The sequence below is a fragment of the Pseudophryne corroboree genome, chromosome 5 (genome assembly GCF_028390025.1).
Source record: "Pseudophryne corroboree isolate aPseCor3 chromosome 5, aPseCor3.hap2, whole genome shotgun sequence".
Taxonomy (NCBI): domain Eukaryota; kingdom Metazoa; phylum Chordata; class Amphibia; order Anura; family Myobatrachidae; genus Pseudophryne; species Pseudophryne corroboree.
The window spans coordinates 270,437,817-270,457,915 of record NC_086448.1 but is presented as its reverse complement, the minus strand read 5'-3'; the positions used below and the strand labels follow the sequence as shown (position 1 = coordinate 270,457,915).

General features: G+C 46.9%; 1 protein-coding gene and 1 long non-coding RNA gene across 5 annotated transcripts in view; one reads left to right on the top strand and one right to left on the bottom strand.

Annotated features, from left to right (window-relative positions):
* Nucleotides 1-16,415, bottom strand: part of TOPAZ1 (testis and ovary specific TOPAZ 1) — a 627,583-nt gene extending 611,168 nt beyond the window's left edge. For 2 of the 4 annotated variants that reach the window (XM_063922324.1, XM_063922325.1), the window contains exon 1: nucleotides 14,488-16,118. In XM_063922324.1, coding sequence (XP_063778394.1) covers nucleotides 14,488-15,463 — 976 coding nt within the window. In that variant the 5' untranslated portion in view covers nucleotides 15,464-16,118. Of the gene's footprint in view, nucleotides 1-14,487; nucleotides 16,119-16,302 lie in introns of those variants that run through there. The other 2 variants (XM_063922327.1, XM_063922326.1) reach the window with 2 other exon arrangements.
* LOC134927604 (uncharacterized) lies at nucleotides 16,090-19,820 on the top strand. Its single transcript, XR_010177685.1, has 2 exons — nucleotides 16,090-16,287; nucleotides 19,624-19,820. It is a non-coding gene; the product is annotated as an uncharacterized LOC134927604 (long non-coding RNA).
* The last annotated feature ends 279 nt before the right edge of the window (nucleotides 19,821-20,099 follow it).

The following is a 20,099-nucleotide window of genomic DNA, read 5'->3' as shown; positions in this document are numbered from 1 at the left end:
CAGTTTGTACCCTTGGGATACTATTTGTAAAACCCATGGGTCCAGGTCCGAACGAACCCAGAACTGACTGAAAAGTTTGAGGAGATGTGCCCCCACCGGTGCGGACTCCCGCAGAGGAGCTCCAGCGTCATGCGCTGGATTTGGCAGAAGTCAGGGAGGACTTCTGCTCCTGGGAACCCGCCACGGCTGGTGATCTTTTACCCTTTCCCCTTTCTCTATTAGCAAGGAAGAACCTCACCCTTTCTTGTATTTATTGGGCCGAAAGGACTGCATTTGATAGTGGTGTGTTTTCTTTTGTTGTGAAGGCACATAAGGTAAAAATTACTTACCCGCGGTAGCCGTAGATACCAAATCAGCGAGGCCGTCACCAAACAAGACACCACCTTTATATGGTAGAGATTCCATATTTTTCTTGGAGTCAGCATCAGCATTCCATTGATGAATCCACAATGCTCGCCTAGCTGAGACTGCCATGGCATTGGCCTTTGATCCCAAAAGGCCAATATCTCTCGCAGTTTCCTTTAGATAAGCTGCAGCTTCCTTGATATAACCCAGCGTCAAGAGGATGCAATTCCTATCTAGGGTATCTATATCAGATGACAAGTTATCTGCCCACTTTTCGATATCACTACTCACCCGCGCAGATGCAATGACCGGTCTGAGTAGCGTACTTGTGGCCGTATAAATGGATTTTAACGTATTTTCCTGCTTACGATCCGCAGGGTCTTTAAGGGCTGCCTTGCCAGGTGACGGAAGAGCCACCTTTTTAGACAAACGCGATAGGGCCTTGTCTACAATTGGGGGTGACTCCCACTTTTCCCTATCCCCAGAGGGAAATGGATAAGCCACCGGAATCCTTTTGGGAATCTGAAACTTTCTGTCAGGACTTTCCCAGACTTTTTCAAATAGAGTGTTCAGTTCATGAGAGGGAGGAAACGTTATCTCAGGTTTCTTTTCCTTATATATACAGACCCTTTTATCAGGAACAGCAGGGTCCTCAGTGATATGTAATACCTCTTTAACCACCACAATCATGTACTGAATGCTCTCTGCCAAATTGGGATCTAATCTGGAATCGATATAGTCGACACTGGAATCGGTGTCCGTGTCGGTATCAGTGTCTGCCAACTGGGCAAACGTAGGTTTCTGTGACTCCGAGGAGCCCTGGACTTGTAATAACACATCCTCCACAGATTTCTTCCATGCCTGGGTCTAAGACTCAAACTTGTCTAATCTCTTACTAATACTAGCCACATTACCATTCAAAACATTTACCCAATCAGGAGTCGGCAGTGCCGACAGGGCCACCCCCACAGCCTTTTGTGTCTCTAATACAGCCTCCTCCTGGGAAGAGCACTCAGCCTCAGACATGTCGACACACGTGTACCAAACACCCACAGACACACCGGGCCAATAGGGGACAGACCCACAGTAAAGTCCGTCAGAGAGAGACAGAGGGAATTTGCCAGCTCACAACCCAGCGCCAAATCAACGGGTCTGAAGCGACTAATAAAAATGCACCAGACCTGTAGCGCTTTTAATATCAAGTATATTGCACCAAATTATCCTGTGCGCGCCCCCCCCCCCCCCCATTTTGCACCCTGATACTTGTCAGCAGTGTGAGGAAGGACCAGCGTCTCTGCAGCTTGTGTAGAGGAAATGGCACTGAGTGAGCTGTGAGGAAGAAGCTCCGCCCCCTTAATGGCGCACTTCTGTCCCGCTTATTTTAATAAATAATCATGCTGGCGGGGGTTAGGACAGTGCCTTGGCACTAATGTCCCCTCTTGCCAGTGGAAATTAGGTTTTTACATGCTGCCCCCCCCCCCGCACCCTATAGTGCTGTGTGTGTGAGCTTGGCGCGCAGTGTCCGTTCGCTGCACGGTACCTCAGAAATGCAGTCACTGAAGTCTTCTTTTCTTCTGCTATTCACCTGTCTTTTGGCTCTATAAGGGGGTGACGGCCAGCTGTGGGAGTGAGCATCTAGGCGTACCCAGCGATCAGCATCCTCAGGAGCTAATGGTGTCCTGTAGCCAGAAGCAGAGCCATTGAACTCACTGGAAGTTGGTCATACTTCTCTCCCCTAAGTCCCACGAAGCAGGGAGACTGTTGCCAGCAGCCTCCCTGAACATAAAAAAACCTAACCTAAATCTTTTTCAGAGAAACTCAGTAGAGCTCCCCTGTAGTGCGTCCAGTCTCACTGGGCACAATTCTAAAACTGGAGTCTGGAGGAGGGGCATAGAGGGAGGAGCCAGTGCACACCCCTTTTGAAAGTCTTAAAGTGCCCATGTGTCCTGCGGATCCGGTCTATACCCCATGGTTCTAATGGTGTCCCCAGCATCCTCTAGGACGTATGAGAAAAATACATTATTCTAAGCTATCGATTTTATAGGCTAGGTTTCTTACCAATACCACCGACTTTATATAACTGCCATTATTTGTAAAGAAGATCAACAAAATGATTTTTACAATAAGATTTTACTCACCGGTAAATCTATTTCTCGTAGTCCGTAGTGGATGCTGGGAACTCCGTAAGGACCATGGGGATTAGACGGGCTCCGCAGGAGACTGGGCACTCTAAAAGAAAGATTAGGTACTATCTGGTGTGCACTGGCTCCTCCCTCTATGCCCCTCCTCCAGACCTCAGTTAGGATACTGTGCTTGGAAGAGCTGACACAATAAGGAAGGATTTTGAATCCCGGGTAAGACTCATACCAGCCACACCAATCACACCGTATAACTCGTGATACTATACCCAGTTAACAGTATGAAATATAACTGAGCCTCTCAACAGATGGCTCAACAATAACCCTTTAGTTAGGCAATAACTATATACAAATATTGTAGACAATCCGCACTTGGGATGGGCGCCCAGCATCCACTACGGACTACGAGAAATAGATTTACCGGTGAGTAAAATCTTATTTTCTCTGACGTCCTAGTGGATGCTGGGAACTCCGTAAGGACCATGGGGATTATACCAAAGCTCCCAAACGGGCGGGAGTGTGTGGATGACTCTGCAGCACCGAATGAGAGAACTCAAGGTCCTCCTCAGCCAGGGTATCAAATTTGTAGAATTTAGCAAACGTGTTTGCCCCTGACCAAGTTGCAGCTCGGCAAAGTTGTAAAGCCGAGACCCCTCGGGCAGCCGCCCAAGATGAGCCCACTTTCCTCGTGGAATGGGCTGTTACTGATTTAGGATGCGGCAATCCAGCCGCAGAATGCTCCAGCTGAATTGTGCTACAAATTCAGCGAGCAATAGTCTGCTTAGAAGCAGGAGCACCTATTTTGTTGGGTGCCTACAGGATAAAAAACGAGTCAGTTTTCCTGACCCCAGCCGTCCTGGAAATATAAATTTTTAAGGCCCTGACTACGTCCAGTAACTTGGAATCTTCCAAGTCCCTAGTAGCCGCAGGCACTACAATAGGTTGGTTCAAGTGAAAAGCTGATACCACCTTAGGGAGAAACTGGGGACGAGTCCTCAATTCTGCCCTATCCATATGGAAAATCAGATAAGGGCTTTTTCACGACAAAGCCGCCAATTCTGACACACGCCTGGCCGAAGCCAAGGCCAATAACATGACCACTTTCCACGTGAGATATTTCAAATCCACAGTTTTAAGTGGCTCAAACCAATGTGATTTTAAGAAACTCAACACCACGTTGAGATCCCAAGGTGCCACAGAAGGCACAAAAAAGGGGCTGAATATGTAGCACTCCCTTTACAAATGTCTGAACTCCAGGCAGTGAAGCCAGTTCTTTCTGGAAGAAAATCGACAGAGCCGAAATCTGGACCTTACTGGAACCCAAATTTAGGCCCATAGTCACTCCTGACTGTAGGAAGTGCAGAAAACGACCCAGCTGAAATTCCTCTGTTGGGGCCTTCCTGGCCTCACACCACGCAACATATTTTCGCCAAATACGGTGATAATGGTTTGCGGTTACTTCTTTCCTGGCTTTTATCAGCGTAGGAATGACTTCCTCCGGAATGCCCTTTTGCTTTAGGATCTGGAATTCAACCGCCATGCCGTCCAACGCAGCCGCGGTAAGTCTTGGAACAGACAGGGCCCCTGCTGTAGCAGATCCTGTCTGAGCGGTAGAGGCCATGGGTCCTCTGATATTATTTCTTGAAGTTCTGGGTACCAAGCTCTTCTTGGCCCATCCGGAACCACGAGTATCGTTCTTACTCCTCGTTTTCTTATTATTCTCAGTACCTTTGGTATGAGAGGCAGAGGAGGGAATACATAAACCGACTGGTACACCCACGGTGTCACTAGAGCGTCCACAGCTATTGCCTGAGGGTCCCTTGACCTGGCGCAATATCTATTTTTTTGTTTAGGCGGGACGCCATCATGTCCACCTGTGGCCTTTCCCAACGGTTTACCAACAGTTGGAAGACTTCTGGATGAAGACCCCACTCTCCCGGGTGTCGGTCGTGTCTGCTGAGGAAGTCTGCTTCCCAGTTGTCCACTCCCGGAATGAACACTGCTGACAGTGCTAAGACATGATTTTCCGCCCATCGGTGAATCCTTGTGGCTTCTGCCATCACCATCCTGCTTCTTGTGCCGCCCTGTCGGTTTACATGGGCGACTGCCGTGATGTTGTCTGATTGGATCAGTACCGGCTGGTTTTGAAGCAGAGGCCTTGCCTGACTTAGGGCATTGTAAATGGCCCTCAGTTCCAGAATATTTATGTGTAGGGACGACTCCTGACTTGACCAAAGTCCTTGGAAATTTCTTCCCTGTGTGACTGCCCCCCAGCCTCGAAGGCTGGCATCCGTGGTTACCAGGACCCAGTCCTGTATGCCGAATCTGCGGCCCTCTTGAAGATGAGCACTCTGCAGCCACCACAGTAGAGATACCCTGGTCCTTGGAGACAGGGTTATCAGCCGATGCATCTGAAGATGCGATTCCGACCACTTGTCCAAGAGGTCCCACTGAAAGGTTCTTGCATGGAACCTGCCAAATGGAATTTTGCTTCGTAAGAAGCTACCATTTTTCCCAGGACTCGTGTGCAGTGATGCACCGATACCTGTTTTGGTTTCAGGAGGTCTCTGACTAGAGATGACAGCTCCTTGGCTTTCTCCTGCGGGAGAAACACTTTTTTCTGTTCTGTGTCCAGAACCATCCCCAGGAACAGCAGGCGTGTGGTAGGAACCAGCTGTGACTTTGGAATGTATAGAATCCATCCGTGCAGTTGTAGCACTTCCCGAGATAGTGCTACTCCGACCAACAACTGCTCCATGGACCTCGCCTTTATAAGGAGATCGTCCAAGTACGGGATAATTAAAAACTCCCTTTTTTCGAAGGAGTATCATCATTTCTGCCATTACCTTGGTAAAGACCCTCGGTGCCGTGGACAGTCCAAACGGCAGTGTTTGGAATTGGTAATGGCAATCCTGTACCACAAATCTGAGGTACTCCTGGTGAGGATGGTAAATGGGGACATGTAGGTACGCATCCTTGATGTCCAGGGATACCATGTAATCCCCCTCCTCCAGGCTTGCAATAACCGCCCTGAGCGATTCCATCTTGAACTTGAATTTTTTTATGTATGTGTTCAAGGACTTCAAATTTAAAATGGGTCTCACCGAACCGTCCGGTTTCGGTACCACAAACAGTGTGGAATAGTAACCCCGTCCTTGTTGAAGTAGGGGCACCTTGACTATCACCTGCTGGGAATACAGCTTGTGAATTGCCTCTAGCACAGCCTCCCTGCCTGAGGGAGTTGTCGGCAAGGCAGATTTGAGGAAACGGCGGGGGGGAGACGCCTCAAATTCCAGCCTGTACCCCTGAGATACTACTTGAAGGATCTAGGGATCCACCTGTGAGCGAGCCCACTGATCGCTGAAATTTTTGAGGCGGCCCCCCACCGTACCTGGCTACGCCTGTGGAGCCCCCGCGTCATGCGGTGGACTCAGAGGAAGCAGGGGAAGAATTTTGATTCTGGGAACTGGCTGACTGGTGCAGCTTTTTCCCTCTTCCCTCGTCTCTGTGCAGAAAGGAAGCGCCTTTGACCCGCTTGCTTTTCTGAAGCCCAAAGGACTGTACCTGATAATACAGTGCTTTCTTAGGCTGTGAGGAAACCCGAGGTAAAAATTTTTCTTCCCAGCTGTTGCTGTGGATACGAGGTCCCAGAGACCATCCCCAAACAATTCCTCAACCTTATAAGGCTCTATGTGCCTTTTAAAGTCAGCATCACCTGTCCAGTGTCGGGTCTCTAATACCCTCCTGACAGAATGGACATTGCATTAATTCTGGATGCCAGCCGGCAAAATATCCCTCTGTGCATCCCTCATATATAAGACGACGTCTTATGTTCGCAAAATAGTATCCCTGTTTGACAGGGTTACAGACCACGCTGCAGCAGCACTATCTGCAGGTCTCAGTCTAGTACCTGAGTGTGTAAATACAGACTTCAGGATAGCCTCCTGCTTTTTATCAGCAGGTACCTTCAAAGTGGCCGTATCCTAAGACGGCAGTGCCACCTTTTTTGACAAACGTGTGAGCGCCTTATCCACCCTAGGGGATATCTCCCAGCGTAACTTATCCTCTGGCGGGAAAAGGTACGCCATCAGTAACTTTTTAGAAAATAAGAATTTACTTACCGATAATTCTATTTCTCATAGTCCGTAGTGGATGCTGGGGACTCCGAAAGGACCATGGGGAATAGCGGCTCCGCAGGAGACTGGGCACAAAAGTAAAAGCTTTAGGACTACCTGGTGTGCACTGGCTCCTCCCCCTATGACCCTCCTCCAAGCCTCAGTTAGGATACTGTGCCCGGACGAGCGTACACAATAAGGAAGGATTTTGAATCCCGGGTAAGACTCATACCAGCCACACCAATCATACCGTACAACTTGTGATCTGAACCCAGTTAACAGCATGATAACAGAGGAGCCTCTGAAAAGATGGCTCACAACAATAATAACCCGATTTTTGTAACAATAATTATGTACAAGTATTGCAGACAATCCGCACTTGGGATGGGCGCCCAGCATCCACTACGGACTATGAGAAATAGAATTATCGGTAAGTAAATTCTTATTTTCTCTGACGTCCTAGTGGATGCTGGGGACTCCGAAAGGACCATGGGGATTATACCAAAGCTCCCAAACGGGCGGGAGAGTGCGGATGACTCTGCAGCACCGAATGAGAGAACTCCAGGTCCTCCTCAGCCAGGGTATCAAATTTGTAGAATTTAGCAAACGTGTTTGCCCCTGACCAAGTAGCTGCTCGGCAAAGTTGTAAAGCCGAGACCCCTCGGGCAGCCGCCCAAGATGAGCCCACTTTCCTTGTGGAATGGGCTTTTACAGATTTTGGCTGTGGCAGGCCTGCCACAGAATGTGCAAGCTGAATTGTACTACAAATCCAACGAGCAATAGTCTGCTTAGAAGCAGGAGCACCCAGCTTGTTGGGTGCATACAGGATAAACAGCGAGTCAGATTTTCTGACTCCAGCCGTCCTGGAAACATATTTTCAGGGCCCTGACTACGTCCAGCAACTTGGAATCCTCCAAGTCCCTAGTAGCCGCAGGCACCACAATAGGCTGGTTTAAGTGAAATGCTGAAACCACCTTAGGGAGAAATTGAGGACGAGTCCTCAATTCTGCCCTGTCCGTATGAAAAATTAGGTAAGGGCTTTTATAGGATAAAGCCGCCAATTCTGAGACACGCCTGGCTGAAGCCAGGGCTAACAGCATTACCACTTTCCATGTGAGATATTTTAAGTCCACAGTGGTGAGTGGTTCAAACCAATGTGATTTTAGGAACCCCAAAACTACATTGAGATCCCAAGGTGCCACTGGAGGCACAAAAGGAGGCTGTATATGCAGTACTCCCTTGACAAACGTCTGAACTTCAGGAACTGAAGCTAGTTCTTTTTGGAAGAATATTGACAGGGCCGAAATTTGAACCTTAATGGACCCTAATTTTAGGCCCATAGACAGTCCTGTTTGCAGGAAATGCAGGAAACGACCCAGTTGAAATTCCTCTGTAGGGGCCTTCCTGGCCTCACACCACGCAACATATTTACGCCAAATACGGTGATAATGTTGCACAGTTACATCCTTCCTGGCTTTGATCAGGGTAGGGATGACTTCATCCGGAATGCCTTTTTCCTTCAGGATCCGGCGTTCAACCGCCATGCCGTCAAACGCAGCCGCGGTAAGTCTTGGAACAGACATGGTCCCTGCTGGAGCAGGTCCTTTCTTAGAGGTAGAGGCCACGGGTCTTCCGTGAGCATCTCTTGAAGTTCTGGGTACCAAGTCCTTCTTGGCCAATCCGGAGCCACGAGTATAGTCCTTACTCCTCTCCTTCTTATGATTCTCAGTACCTTGGGTATGAGAGGCAGAGGAGGGAACACATACACTGACTGGTACACCCACGGTGTTACCAGAGCGTCCACAGCTATTGCCTGAGGGTCCCTTGACCTGGCGCAATATCTGTCCAGTTTTTTGTTGAGGCGGGACGCCATCATGTCCACCTTTGGTTTTTCCCAACGGTTCACAATCATGTGGAAGACTTCTGGGTGAAGTCCCCACTCCCCCGGGTGGAGGTCGTGTCTGCTGAGGAAGTCTGCTTCCCAGTTGTCCACTCCCGGAATGAACACTGCTGACAGTGCTATCACATGATTTTCCGCCCAGCGAAGAATCCTTGCAACTTCCGTCATTGCCATCCTGCTTCTTGTGCCGCCCTGTCTGTTTACGTGGGCGACTGCCGTGATGTTGTCCGACTGGATCAACACCGGCTGACCCTGAAGCAGAGGCCTTGCCTGACTTAGGGCATTGTAAATGGCCCTTAGTTCCAGGATATTTATGTGAAGTGACGTTTCCATGCTTGACCACAAGCCCTGGAAATTTCTTCCCTGTGTGACTGCTCCCCAGCCTCTCAGGCTGGCATCCGTGGTCACCAGGACCCAGTCCTGAATGCCGAATCTGCGGCCCTCTAGAAGATGAGCACTCTGTAACCACCACAGGAGAGACACCCTTGTCCTTGGAGACAGGGTTATCCGCTGATGCATTTGAAGATGCGATCCGGACCATTTGTCCAGCAGATCCCACTGAAAAGTTCTTGCGTGGAATCTGCCGAATGGAATCGCTTCGTAAGAAGCCACCATTTTTCCCAGGACCCTTGTGCATTGATGCACTGACACTTGGCCTGGTTTTAGGAGGTTCCTGACTAGGTCGGATAACTCCCTGGCTTTCTCCTCCGGGAGAAACACCTTTTTCTGTACTGTGTCCAGAATCATCCCTAGGAACAGCAGACGTGTCGTCGGAATCAGCTGCGATTTTGGAATATTTAGAATCCATCTGTGCTGTCGTAGTACTACTTGAGATAGTGCTACTCCGACCTCTAACTGTTCTCTGGACCTTGCCCTTATCAGGAGATCGTCCAAGTAAGGGATAATTAAGACGCCTTTTCTTCGAAGAAGAATCATCATTTCGGCCATTACCTTGGTAAAGACCCGGGGTGCCGTGGACAATCCAAACGGCAGCGTCTGAAACTGATAGTGACAGTTCTGTACCACAAACCTGAGGTACCCTTGGTGAGAAGGGCAAATTGGGATATGGAGGTAAGCATCCTTGATGTCCAGAGACACCATATAGTCCCCTTTTTCCAGGTTCGCTATCACTGCTCTGAGTGATTCCATCTTGAATTTGAACCTTTGTATGTAAGTGTTCAAGGATTTCAGATTTAAAATAGGTCTCACCGAGCCGTCCGGCTTCGGTACCACAAACAGCGTGGAATAATACCCCTTTCCCTGTTGTAGGAGGGGTACCTTGATTATCACCTGCTGGGAATACAGCTTGTGAATGGCTTCCAATACTGCCTCCCTGTCGGGGGGAGACGTTGGTAAAGCAGACTTCAGGAACCGGCGAGGGGGAGACGTCTCGAATTCCAATTTGTACCCCTGAGATACTACCTGCAGGATCCAGGGGTCCACTTGCGAGTGAGCCCACTGCGCGCTGAAATTCTTGAGACGGGCCCCCACCGTGCCTGAGTCCGCTTGTAAGGCCCCAGCGTCATGCTGAGGACTTGGCAGAAGCGGGGGAGGGCTTCTGTTCGTGGGAAGAGGCTGTCTGCTGCAGTCTTTTTCCCCTTCCTCTGCCCCGGGGCAGATATGAGTGGCCTTTTGCCCGCTTGCCCTTATGGGGACGAAAGGACTGAGCCTGAAAAGACGGTGTCTTTTTCTGCTGAGAGGTGACCTGGGGTAAAAAGGTGGATTTCCCAGCCGTTGCCGTGGCCACCAGGTCCGATAGACCGACCCCAAATAACTCCTCCCCTTTATACGGCAATACTTCCATATGCCGTTTGGAATCCGCATCACCTGACCACTGTCGCGTCCATAACCCTCTTCTGGCAGAAACGGACAGCGCACTTACTCTTGATGCCAGAGTGCAAATATCCCTCTGTGCATCTCGCATATATAGAAATGCATCCTTTAAATGCTCTATAGTCAATAATATATTGTCCCTGTCCAGGGTATCAATATTTTCAGTCAGGGAATCCGACCAAGCCACCCCAGCACTGCACATCCAGGCTGAGGCGATTGCTGGTCGCAGTATAATACCAGTATGTGTGTATATACTTTTTAGGATATTTTCCAGCTTCCTATCAGCTGGTTCCTTGAGGGCGGCCGTATCAGGAGACGGTAACGCCACTTGTTTTGATAAGCGTGTGAGCGCCTTATCTACCCTAGGGGGTGTTTCCCAACGCGCCCTAACCTCTGGCTGGAAAGGGTATAATGCCAATAATTTTTTAGAAATTAGCAGTTTTTTATCGGGGGAAACCCACGCTTCATCACACACCTCATTTAATTCATCTGATTCAGGAAAAACTACGGGTAGTTTTTTCACACCCCACATAATACCCTTTTTTGTGGTACTTGTAGTATCAGAAATGTTCAAAACCTCCTTCATTGCCGTGATCATGTAACGTGTGGCCCTACTGGAAAATACGTTTGTTTCCTCACCGTCGACACTGGAGTCAGTGTCTGTGTCGACCATCTGAGGTAACGGGCGCTTTAGAGCCCCTGACGGTGTTTGAGACGCCTGTACAGGTATTAACTGATTTGCCGGCTGTCTCATGTCGTCAACAGTCTTTTGTAAAGTGCTGACACTATCACGTAATTCCTTCCATAAGACCATCCAGTCAGGTGTCGACTCCCTAGGGGGTGACATCACTAATACAGGCAATTGCTCCGCCTCCATACCATTTTCCTCCTCATACATGTCGACACAACGTACCGACACACAGCACACACACAGGGAATGCTCTGATAGAGGACAGGACCCCACTAGCCCTTTGGGGAGACAGAGGGAGAGTTTGCCAGCACACACCAGAGCGCTTTATAGCTATATATATATATATATATATATATATATATATATATATATATATATATATATATATATATATATATATACAGGGATAACCTTATATAAGTGTTTCTCCCTGATATAGCTGCTGTATATATTTATCTGCCAAATTAGTGCCCCCCCTCTCTTGTTTTACCCTGTTTCTGTAGTGCAGGACTGCAGGGGAGAGTCAGGGAGCTTCCCTCCAACGGAGCTGTGAGGAAAAAATGGCGCCAGTGTGCTGAGGAGATAGGCCGCCGAGAAGGGGGCGGAGCCTTTCTCCCGCTTTTTTATGGAAAAATTGGCAGGGGTTAAATGCATCCATATAGCCCAGGAGCTATATGTGATGTATTTTTTGCCATATAAGGTGTTTTTATTGCGTCTCAGGGCGCCCCCCCCAGCGCCCTGCACCCTCAGTGACCGGAGTGTGAAGTGTGCTGAGAGCAATGGCGCACAGCTGCGGTGCTGTGCGCTACCTTATTGAAGACAGGACGTCTTCTGCCGCCGATTTTCCGGACCTCTTCAGTCTTCTGGCTCTGTAAGGGGGCCGGCGGCGCGGCTCTGGGACCCATCCATGGCTGGGCCTGTGATCGTCCCTCTGGAGCTAATGTCCAGTAGCCTAAGAAGCCCAATCCACTCTGCACGCAAGTGAGTTCGCTTCTTCTCCCCTTAGTCCCTCGGTGCAGTGAGCCTGTTGCCAGCAGGTCTCACTGAAAATAAAAAACCTACTTTAAACTTTTACTCTAAGCAGCTCAGGAGAGCCCCTTAGTATGCACCCTTCTCGTTCGGGCACAAAAATCTAACTGAGGCTTGGAGGAGGGTCATAGGGGGAGGAGCCAGTGCACACCAGGTAGTCCTAAAGCTTTTACTTTTGTGCCCAGTCTCCTGCGGAGCCGCTATTCCCCATGGTCCTTTCGGAGTCCCCAGCATCCACTAGGACGTCAGAGAAATTACCAGTTTCTTATCGGGGGAACCCACGCTTTTTCACACTTCATTCACTCATTTGATGGGGGAACAAAACACTGCCTGCTTTTTCTCCCCAAACATAAAACCCTTTTTTAGTGGTACTTGGGTTAATGTCAGAAATGTGTAACACCTTTTTTATTGCCGGGATCATGTAACGGATGTTCCTAGTGGATTGTGTATATGTCTCAACCTCGTCGACACTGGAGTCAGACTCCGTGTCGACATCTGTGTCTGCCATCTGAGGGAGCGGGCGTTTTTGGGCCCCTGATGGCCTTTGAGACGCCTGGGCAGGCGCGGGCTGAGAAGCCGGCTGTCCCATAGCTGTTACGTCATCCATCCTTTTATGTAAGGAGTTGACACTGTCGGTTAATACCTTCCACCTATCCATCCACTCTGGTGTCGGCCCACAGGGGGCGACATCCCATTTATCGGCATCTGCTCCGCCTCCACATAAGCCTCCTCATCAAACATGTCGACACAGCCGTACCGACACACCGCACACACACAGGTAATGCTCTGACTGAGGACAGGATCCCACACAGCCCTTTGGGGAGACAGAGAGAGAGTATGCCAGCACACACCAGAGCGCTATATAATGTAGGGATAAACACTATCACTGAGTGAATTTTCCCCAATAGCTGCTTGTATAAACAATATTACGCCTAAATTTAGTGCCCCCCCTCTCTTTTTAACCCTTTGAGCCTGAAAACTACAGGGGAGAGCCTGGGGAGCTGTCTTCCAGCTACACTGTGAATAGAAAATGGCGCCAGTGTGCCGAGGGAGATAGCTCCGCCCCTTTTTCGCTGACTTTTCTCCCGCTTTTTTTATGGATTCTGGCAGGGGTAATTATCACATATATAGCCTCTGGGGCTATATATTGTGATTATTTTGCCAGCCAAGGTGTCTTTATTGCTGCTCAGGGCGCCCCCCCCCAGCGCCCTGCACCCTCAGTGACCGGAGTGTGAAGTGTGTATGAGGAGCAATGGCGCACAGCTGCAGTGCTGTGCGCTACCTTGGTGAAGACCGAAGTCTTCTGCCGCCGATTTTCCGGACCATCTTCATGCTTCTGGCTCTGTAAGGGGGACGGCGGCGCGGCTCCGGGAACGAACACCAAGGACGGGTCCTGCGGTCGATCCCTCTGGAGCTAATGGTGTCCAGTAGCCTAAGAAGCCCAAGCTAGCTGCAAGCAGGTAGGTTCGCTTCTTCTCCCCTTAGTCCCTCGTTGCAGTGAGCCTGTTGCCAGCAGGTCTCACTGTAAAATAAAAAACCTAACATATACTTTCTTTCTAGGAGCTCAGGAGAGCCCCTAGTGTGCATCCAGCTCGGCCGGGCACAGAAATCTAACTGAGGTCTGGAGGAGGGGCATAGAGGGAGGAGCCAGTGCACACCAGATAGTACCTAATATTTCTTTTAGAGTGCCCAGTCTCCTGCGGAGCCCGTCTAATCCCCATGGTCCTTACGGAGTTCCCAGCATCCACTAGGACGTCAGAGAAAGTTAATTTATGGTATTCTTTTTTTCAAATCTATTTAGTAAAGAACTTTTAGTGGGGTATTTATCAAAGCTTGAAGAGAAATAAAATTGTGAGAGATAAAGTACTAATCAATCAGCTTCTAATTTACATTTTACATGCTGTGGCCGGTATCCTATTAGGTGCGATTCATTTCCGAATGATAAAAACAGCCTGATAGCTTAATCTTAGACCGATGGTCATTATCGCGCTATACAATTATAGGCCGTTTTTATCGCCAGATAAAGGACCCGTGATCGTGCGATAATATATGGGATTCGGTAAAAACTCCAGATCCCATGTGTTATTGCAGATTATGCGTCTGGTGCCTGAGGTAGCTGAAGCACAATCCTGATAAATGTATATATCGGGGCTAACTGGATAACCCCAGCCAAATCCATTAGCTGCAGTACATTACCGCAGCCAATTGGATACAGTCAGGTGTTCGAAAAATGACAGGAGCCGATTGGTTGGTTCTTTATCTCTTGCCAAGCTATGATAAATACCTCCCTTAAACACATCAATATAGTTAAAGGTGAAAATTACCAGTTTAGTTTAAAATGAGTAAAATTGGGTTACACCAATAAGAGACTGCAAAAGTACAATTAAAGAATAACCATGTTTAAAAAGAGAATACTTGGGAAACACAAGGTCTTACTAGAATTTCTGAGCTCCATTTTGCAGCAGGGAAGCTGTCTAGTAGAAGTCTCTTCTTCTGCCTGCTGATCCACACTAGGTTCTGGAAGCGGCTTCTTCATCACGTTTGAAACATTGCTTACGTTAGAGTGCTGCTGAGTAGCCTGTAATTTCTTGCGAATAAGTGGACCTGGTTTTCTCCCTCTCTTGTTTTTGCCTGGCTCCTTTACATCACTAGTACACCCCACCACCTGCCCTCGTTTACTTGAGCCACTTTTAGGTATGGCTTCACTGACACACGACTCAGAAACTTCACACTGAATCAATGACTGATTCAATGGCTTTCTGCCTCGCTTTCTTACTTCTGTTTGCTTGGTTGATGTGCTACTTTGACTGCAACTTGACTTTTTGACATCATTTAAAAGAACAGATAGATTAGAAACTGTAAATCCTCTCTTCCTTCTTACATCGCTTTTTTCCCCCAACACAGCAGATACATATTGTTTTCTCTCACTTGTTTTGATTATCTGCGATTCACTTTTCTGACACTTTGGCTTTCGCCCCTTTTTCTTGGGCAGTTTTTTATCATGTGAAACAGTAGGAACGTCATTACATGAAATCTGACCACAACAACATTGCGGCTTAGTCCCCCTCTTTCTTGGGAGTCTTTGTATAGCATTGTCACTGGTAATGTTACCTACAGGAAGATCAACTGATTTCCCAATTTCTTTTATCAAACCTGTTTGCTTCCCATTAATCTCATCTATAACACACCCAACTGGTGTTCTACTCTTTGGCTTTCTACCTCTCTTCCGAACAACCACCCTTTCATCACTGCAGCTCCCAAGCACCTGCTGGCTAGGCTGCGGTAAGGATGGTACAATGCAACTCTCCTCTGCGCCATGCTCAGAAGCATCCGCATTACAAGGGCCTGGGTGATCAGAGCCACTTGTGGGTAAATGGGCACCGGGCCGTTTCCGTGGGCGTAATTGAACCATTATCTACTTATGTGGAAGGGGAGGAAAAATGCAAGAAAAACAACTGTTCACATTCTAAAAAATAAATAAAAATAAACACTCATTTCTCAAACTACCTTTTTTGTCAAAGGTACTGTTATACTGAAGAGCACACACAATACATAAACATAAAATTAAATATTTCAGCATTGATTATTTATAGACACATAGCAATTATAATCAGGTTCTGGATTGTTTTAAAAATCAAGAAATAAACTGTAGGGACTCCCTGCCTCCTACATATAGCATACCAAAATATGTGGTAATTCAGCACCACCATGTGGCTTTAACAGGTAACACACACTGGTGACAGTCCTATAGGTAACAGCAGGAAGCTGCGAGCACAGCGCGGGCTGGTAACAGCACTAGGTTCCAGAGAGCCCGGAGCAGCGTGCGGTGTACGTGACACTACTACCCCTATCCTCCACTCCACTGATGCAATACAACGCCGGCCTATAGCTGACTCTGCTGCCTGCTGACACTCGGCTACCCTCACACGTGCTCCCTCCACCTGCACTGCTCTCACAGCCTAGTAAACAAAGCCATTGTCAATTCACAGCAGATGCAACAAACAGAACTGTCAAATTCACGTGTGTGTACGAGGGCGGAAGTGACGCCATCCCTGGTGCCCGGCAGGGGACAGGACTTGCCTGGCGGTTGCGTCACATCCTGTTTCCGCGCGCGGGGTGATCTCTGTTTGTGTGGCAGACCGTGCAGTCCCGGCTCCCATAAGCCATGTTCTATTCTGTGATTATAAGATGTACAGGCAGCAAGACTATGTCATTCATATGTGATATTACATAAAAGTATGAGCTACTTACCGTCTGCAGACAATTAAGCAGCTGCCATGTCCAGTCTTACTAGAGACTTGTAAGACGGAATATGGCCCGGGTGCGGCTGGTGTCACAGGTTTTGTTGTTAGGGCAGCAGCAGTATATTACTGTTAGCTTATATATGTGGGTAAAGATAGCCACCAGTTCCTTATTGCGCAGTTGCAAGCTGCTGTGAGGCTTGTGTCTATCTATACCTGGTCTTCCTGGCAGGGAAGTGACTAGAAAAGTGTGTGATCCCCTAGTAACATGTCTGGGCTGCCATGTGCTGCACAATGGTGTAAAACACACACACACACACACAAGGTTTTGATACGGTATGTCCTGCCAAGCTGTGGCCCACACTGCATCTGCACCCATGCAAGTTGTGCCCTTAGTTTTTTGTTTGACCTTTCCCATTTTAAATATAAACATTATGAAGTTTACATTTCTGATTGCTAAAAGGTGGTGAAAAAAATAGTAGCAATCTAAGTCGGTAGTAAAGGTCCATACACACTTAACGATATAATGAGCGACGTCGCTCATTATATCATTAAGTGTGTATGCCGCCAGCAACGATCGATGCGCGGCCCCGCGGGTCGGCAACGATCGTCGCTGTCGGTAGGGCATGCATGAAGGATGTGGACTGTCGTCCACGACCTTCATGCAGGGCTGGCGGGGGCGTGACGTCACTGAGCGATATGAGCGGTCATATCGCTCAGTGCGTACAGGCGGCTGCCGACCGGCCGGCCGGCCCGGGAGGGGGAAACGTTAGACGATGTCGCTCACAGAGCGACATCGTCTAATGTGTATGGGCCTTTAGGTTTACTATCCCTTTAAACTGGGACAATAATGGATTTACACAGGTTCTTTTATTGGCTTAATTCAAGCCTGCAGTTCAGCTAGTTTTAAATCAGCCATAGAATTTGTCTAATCCATGAGCATCCTGATTTAAAGGGATAGTATGGTAAACATAACAATAAATAAAATATGTATTATTATTACCTTCATTTATATAAAATAATGAATGTTTCATTACTTGTAACGCCACCCTGCTAAAGAGGAATTTGAGAAAGTTTTTTTGAGCAATTCCACTAATCGTGTACTAAGAGAAAAACATGGGCAAAAATGTCGTAGTGGACTGTATATGCAATATACTCCATATAGGAGGTGCATTAAATGTAGTATTGCATGGTTTTCCATGTGTGTGCTAAGTATTAACAGCATATTAGCTCGCTTTTTAGTTATATTTTAAAATCGCACGTGTCTGGAACTGGCAGAATTACATGGTTTCAAATGTCAAAAAAACAGGTCTCTCTAATGAGATTACTTCTTTTTTTTTTTTTTTTCAATTTTTTATCTAATGTACCAAAGCCTAGAAGACTGTTACCACCAACATTTGGATTCTTTAAGAAATGTTTGATTACAATTAAATTCAAATATTTATTATCATGACAAAGCATCAAATGCAATGAGGTGAAATTGCAGAACAGTCATACAACAATATAATAGTAAAGGGCCCCATACACTACAACGATATGCCCTGAGGCTGCAGTCGGCGGCGATTTGCCTTGAATTCTCCCGGGAGTGGTTCCATACGATTTGGTACATTTTGCATGCGATCCTAGCCATGCCTGCGGGAACCGACATATCACAAGTGCAGCACTAACGATCGGAAACACCACCAAAATGCCCGATATATCGGCCCGAATTTGGATGAAATCGGGCATTATCGTTCTAGGGTATGGGACCCTTAACACATATTAAAAACTGTTTACTTCAAATTATAATCTAAAAATGAAGACAGAAACTATTCTAGAACCTGTTTGGGCATGTATTGTTCCTTAATTGTTTAAATGTAAAAGCTCAAAAAAGCTTACTACATGGATGGCTACTGTCTATGGTTATTTTATTTGCCTTTGTCACACTCCTTTTTAACAAGAAATGAAAGATATACCGTTGCACTCATGCACTACATTTTAAAAGTTGAGTGTTATTTTTGTCAGGAAGCAATGGATGCAATAGAACACAGTTTCTCAAACTAAGGGCCTAATTCAGACCTGATCGCTGTTGTGCGAAATCGCACAGCGAGTGATTATCGATTGACTGCACATGCTTGCAGATCATAATGTGCAGGCGCGAGGCCAAGCTGCGAAAAAATCCTGCATTTATTTTGATTGCTAGGCAAACACAGGCTGATTGACAGGAAGCGGGCGTTTGGGGGTGGTAACTAGCCATTTTCTGGGAGTGTCAGGAAAAACGCAGGCGTGTCCAAGCGTTTTCTGGGAGGGTGTGTGACGTCAGCTCTGGCCCCGAACAGCCTGTTTGTATCGCACTATAGGTATAAGTCCTGGGCTACTCATAGACTGGAAAAATCAATTGATGGTGAGTGATTTGCGAACGGATTTGCAGATGTCCGCTGTCCGGCAAAGTTTTTGCATGGCGTACGCATGCATTCGCACACTTGCATGGGGCTGATTTTCACTTTCTGTGGGCGGCGGCTATCTGATTGCAGCCCTCTGCAAAATTGCAAAGGAGCGATCAAGACTGAATTAGGCCCTCAGGACCCCACACAGTGCTTGTTTTGCAGGTCTCCTCACAGAATCGCAAGTGAAATAATTAGCTTCACCTGTGGATCTTTTAAAATGTGTCAAGGAGTAATTAATACACCTGTGCACCTGCTGGGTTACCTGCAAAACCTGCTCTGTGTGGGGTCCTGAGGGCCGAGTTTGAGAACCTGTGCAATAAGATTATAATTAGAATTAGAAAATGAATGTAAATAGCACACATAAATACACAATTTATAAATATAAAATATATGTAAAGAGTTGATATTCACCAACAGTAAAAAAAAAAAATCCATTCAGTGAACAGTACTGATAAAGTATACTTGGAGCAATACTCCTAAATAGATATTTTGTCTGATAGGAGTGGTACTACAGTATGAACAAAAAGTCCTGAATAAAATATTTACCCCATTACCAGCTGGTTTTTGATAATAGGGGTTTTGTGTTCTCCAATAAATATTTAGTCCTTTAGCATGCAAGATTCCTGGAAATGTAAAGATGTGCTTAATAAGGGACAATTGCAGTAAGGATTCTCTGTTGAGCGCAAGATGTGAGGCAGTGCTTCTTATACTGTATGGAATGCTGTTTTTATCTGATACAAAAGGTGAACCCTGCCCTCTAGAGAAAGTTTTTGGCTTTATAATCTGATTTGTTGAACCCTACCACATGCTCCTTGTGTCGACATTGCTCCTTCAGGCCAAATACTAATGTGATCAACTGCTGTTTTTTTTTTTTTTAAACATATTTTTATTGGATTTTCTTACAGGATAACAACAATAATAATCATTACAGAAGAAGAGAGAAGGTCAAAGCTAGTGATAAGGCAATATAATGTAACATGTACAATTACCACCAAAATTTGTCCAGACATCTGATGTATAGAATTATCATCGAACAATAAGAAGCAGTTTGTGACTTCTATATACAAGTGTCGTATAATGATAATAAAGCGCGAACAAACAATTAGTGTGCCTGTCGTCTTTAGCATATCCATAGGTTTACAATATCAGTTGTAATTCTCTCTCTCGCAATAACTTAGCATATTAACTAATCAATGGAGGGGTGGGACAATATTCCGCTAAAGAGAGGTACTGCATCTCGAGGAGATATTTAAATGTAAAAAAAAAAAAAAAATAGGATGTCACAATCAGTATAGTCATTTTAAGACCAAGTAAAAAGGGAGGAGGAAAGGAGGGGATTCAGGTTAGAGGAATAGGTAAACAAAGTACCTTGCAGTTTGAC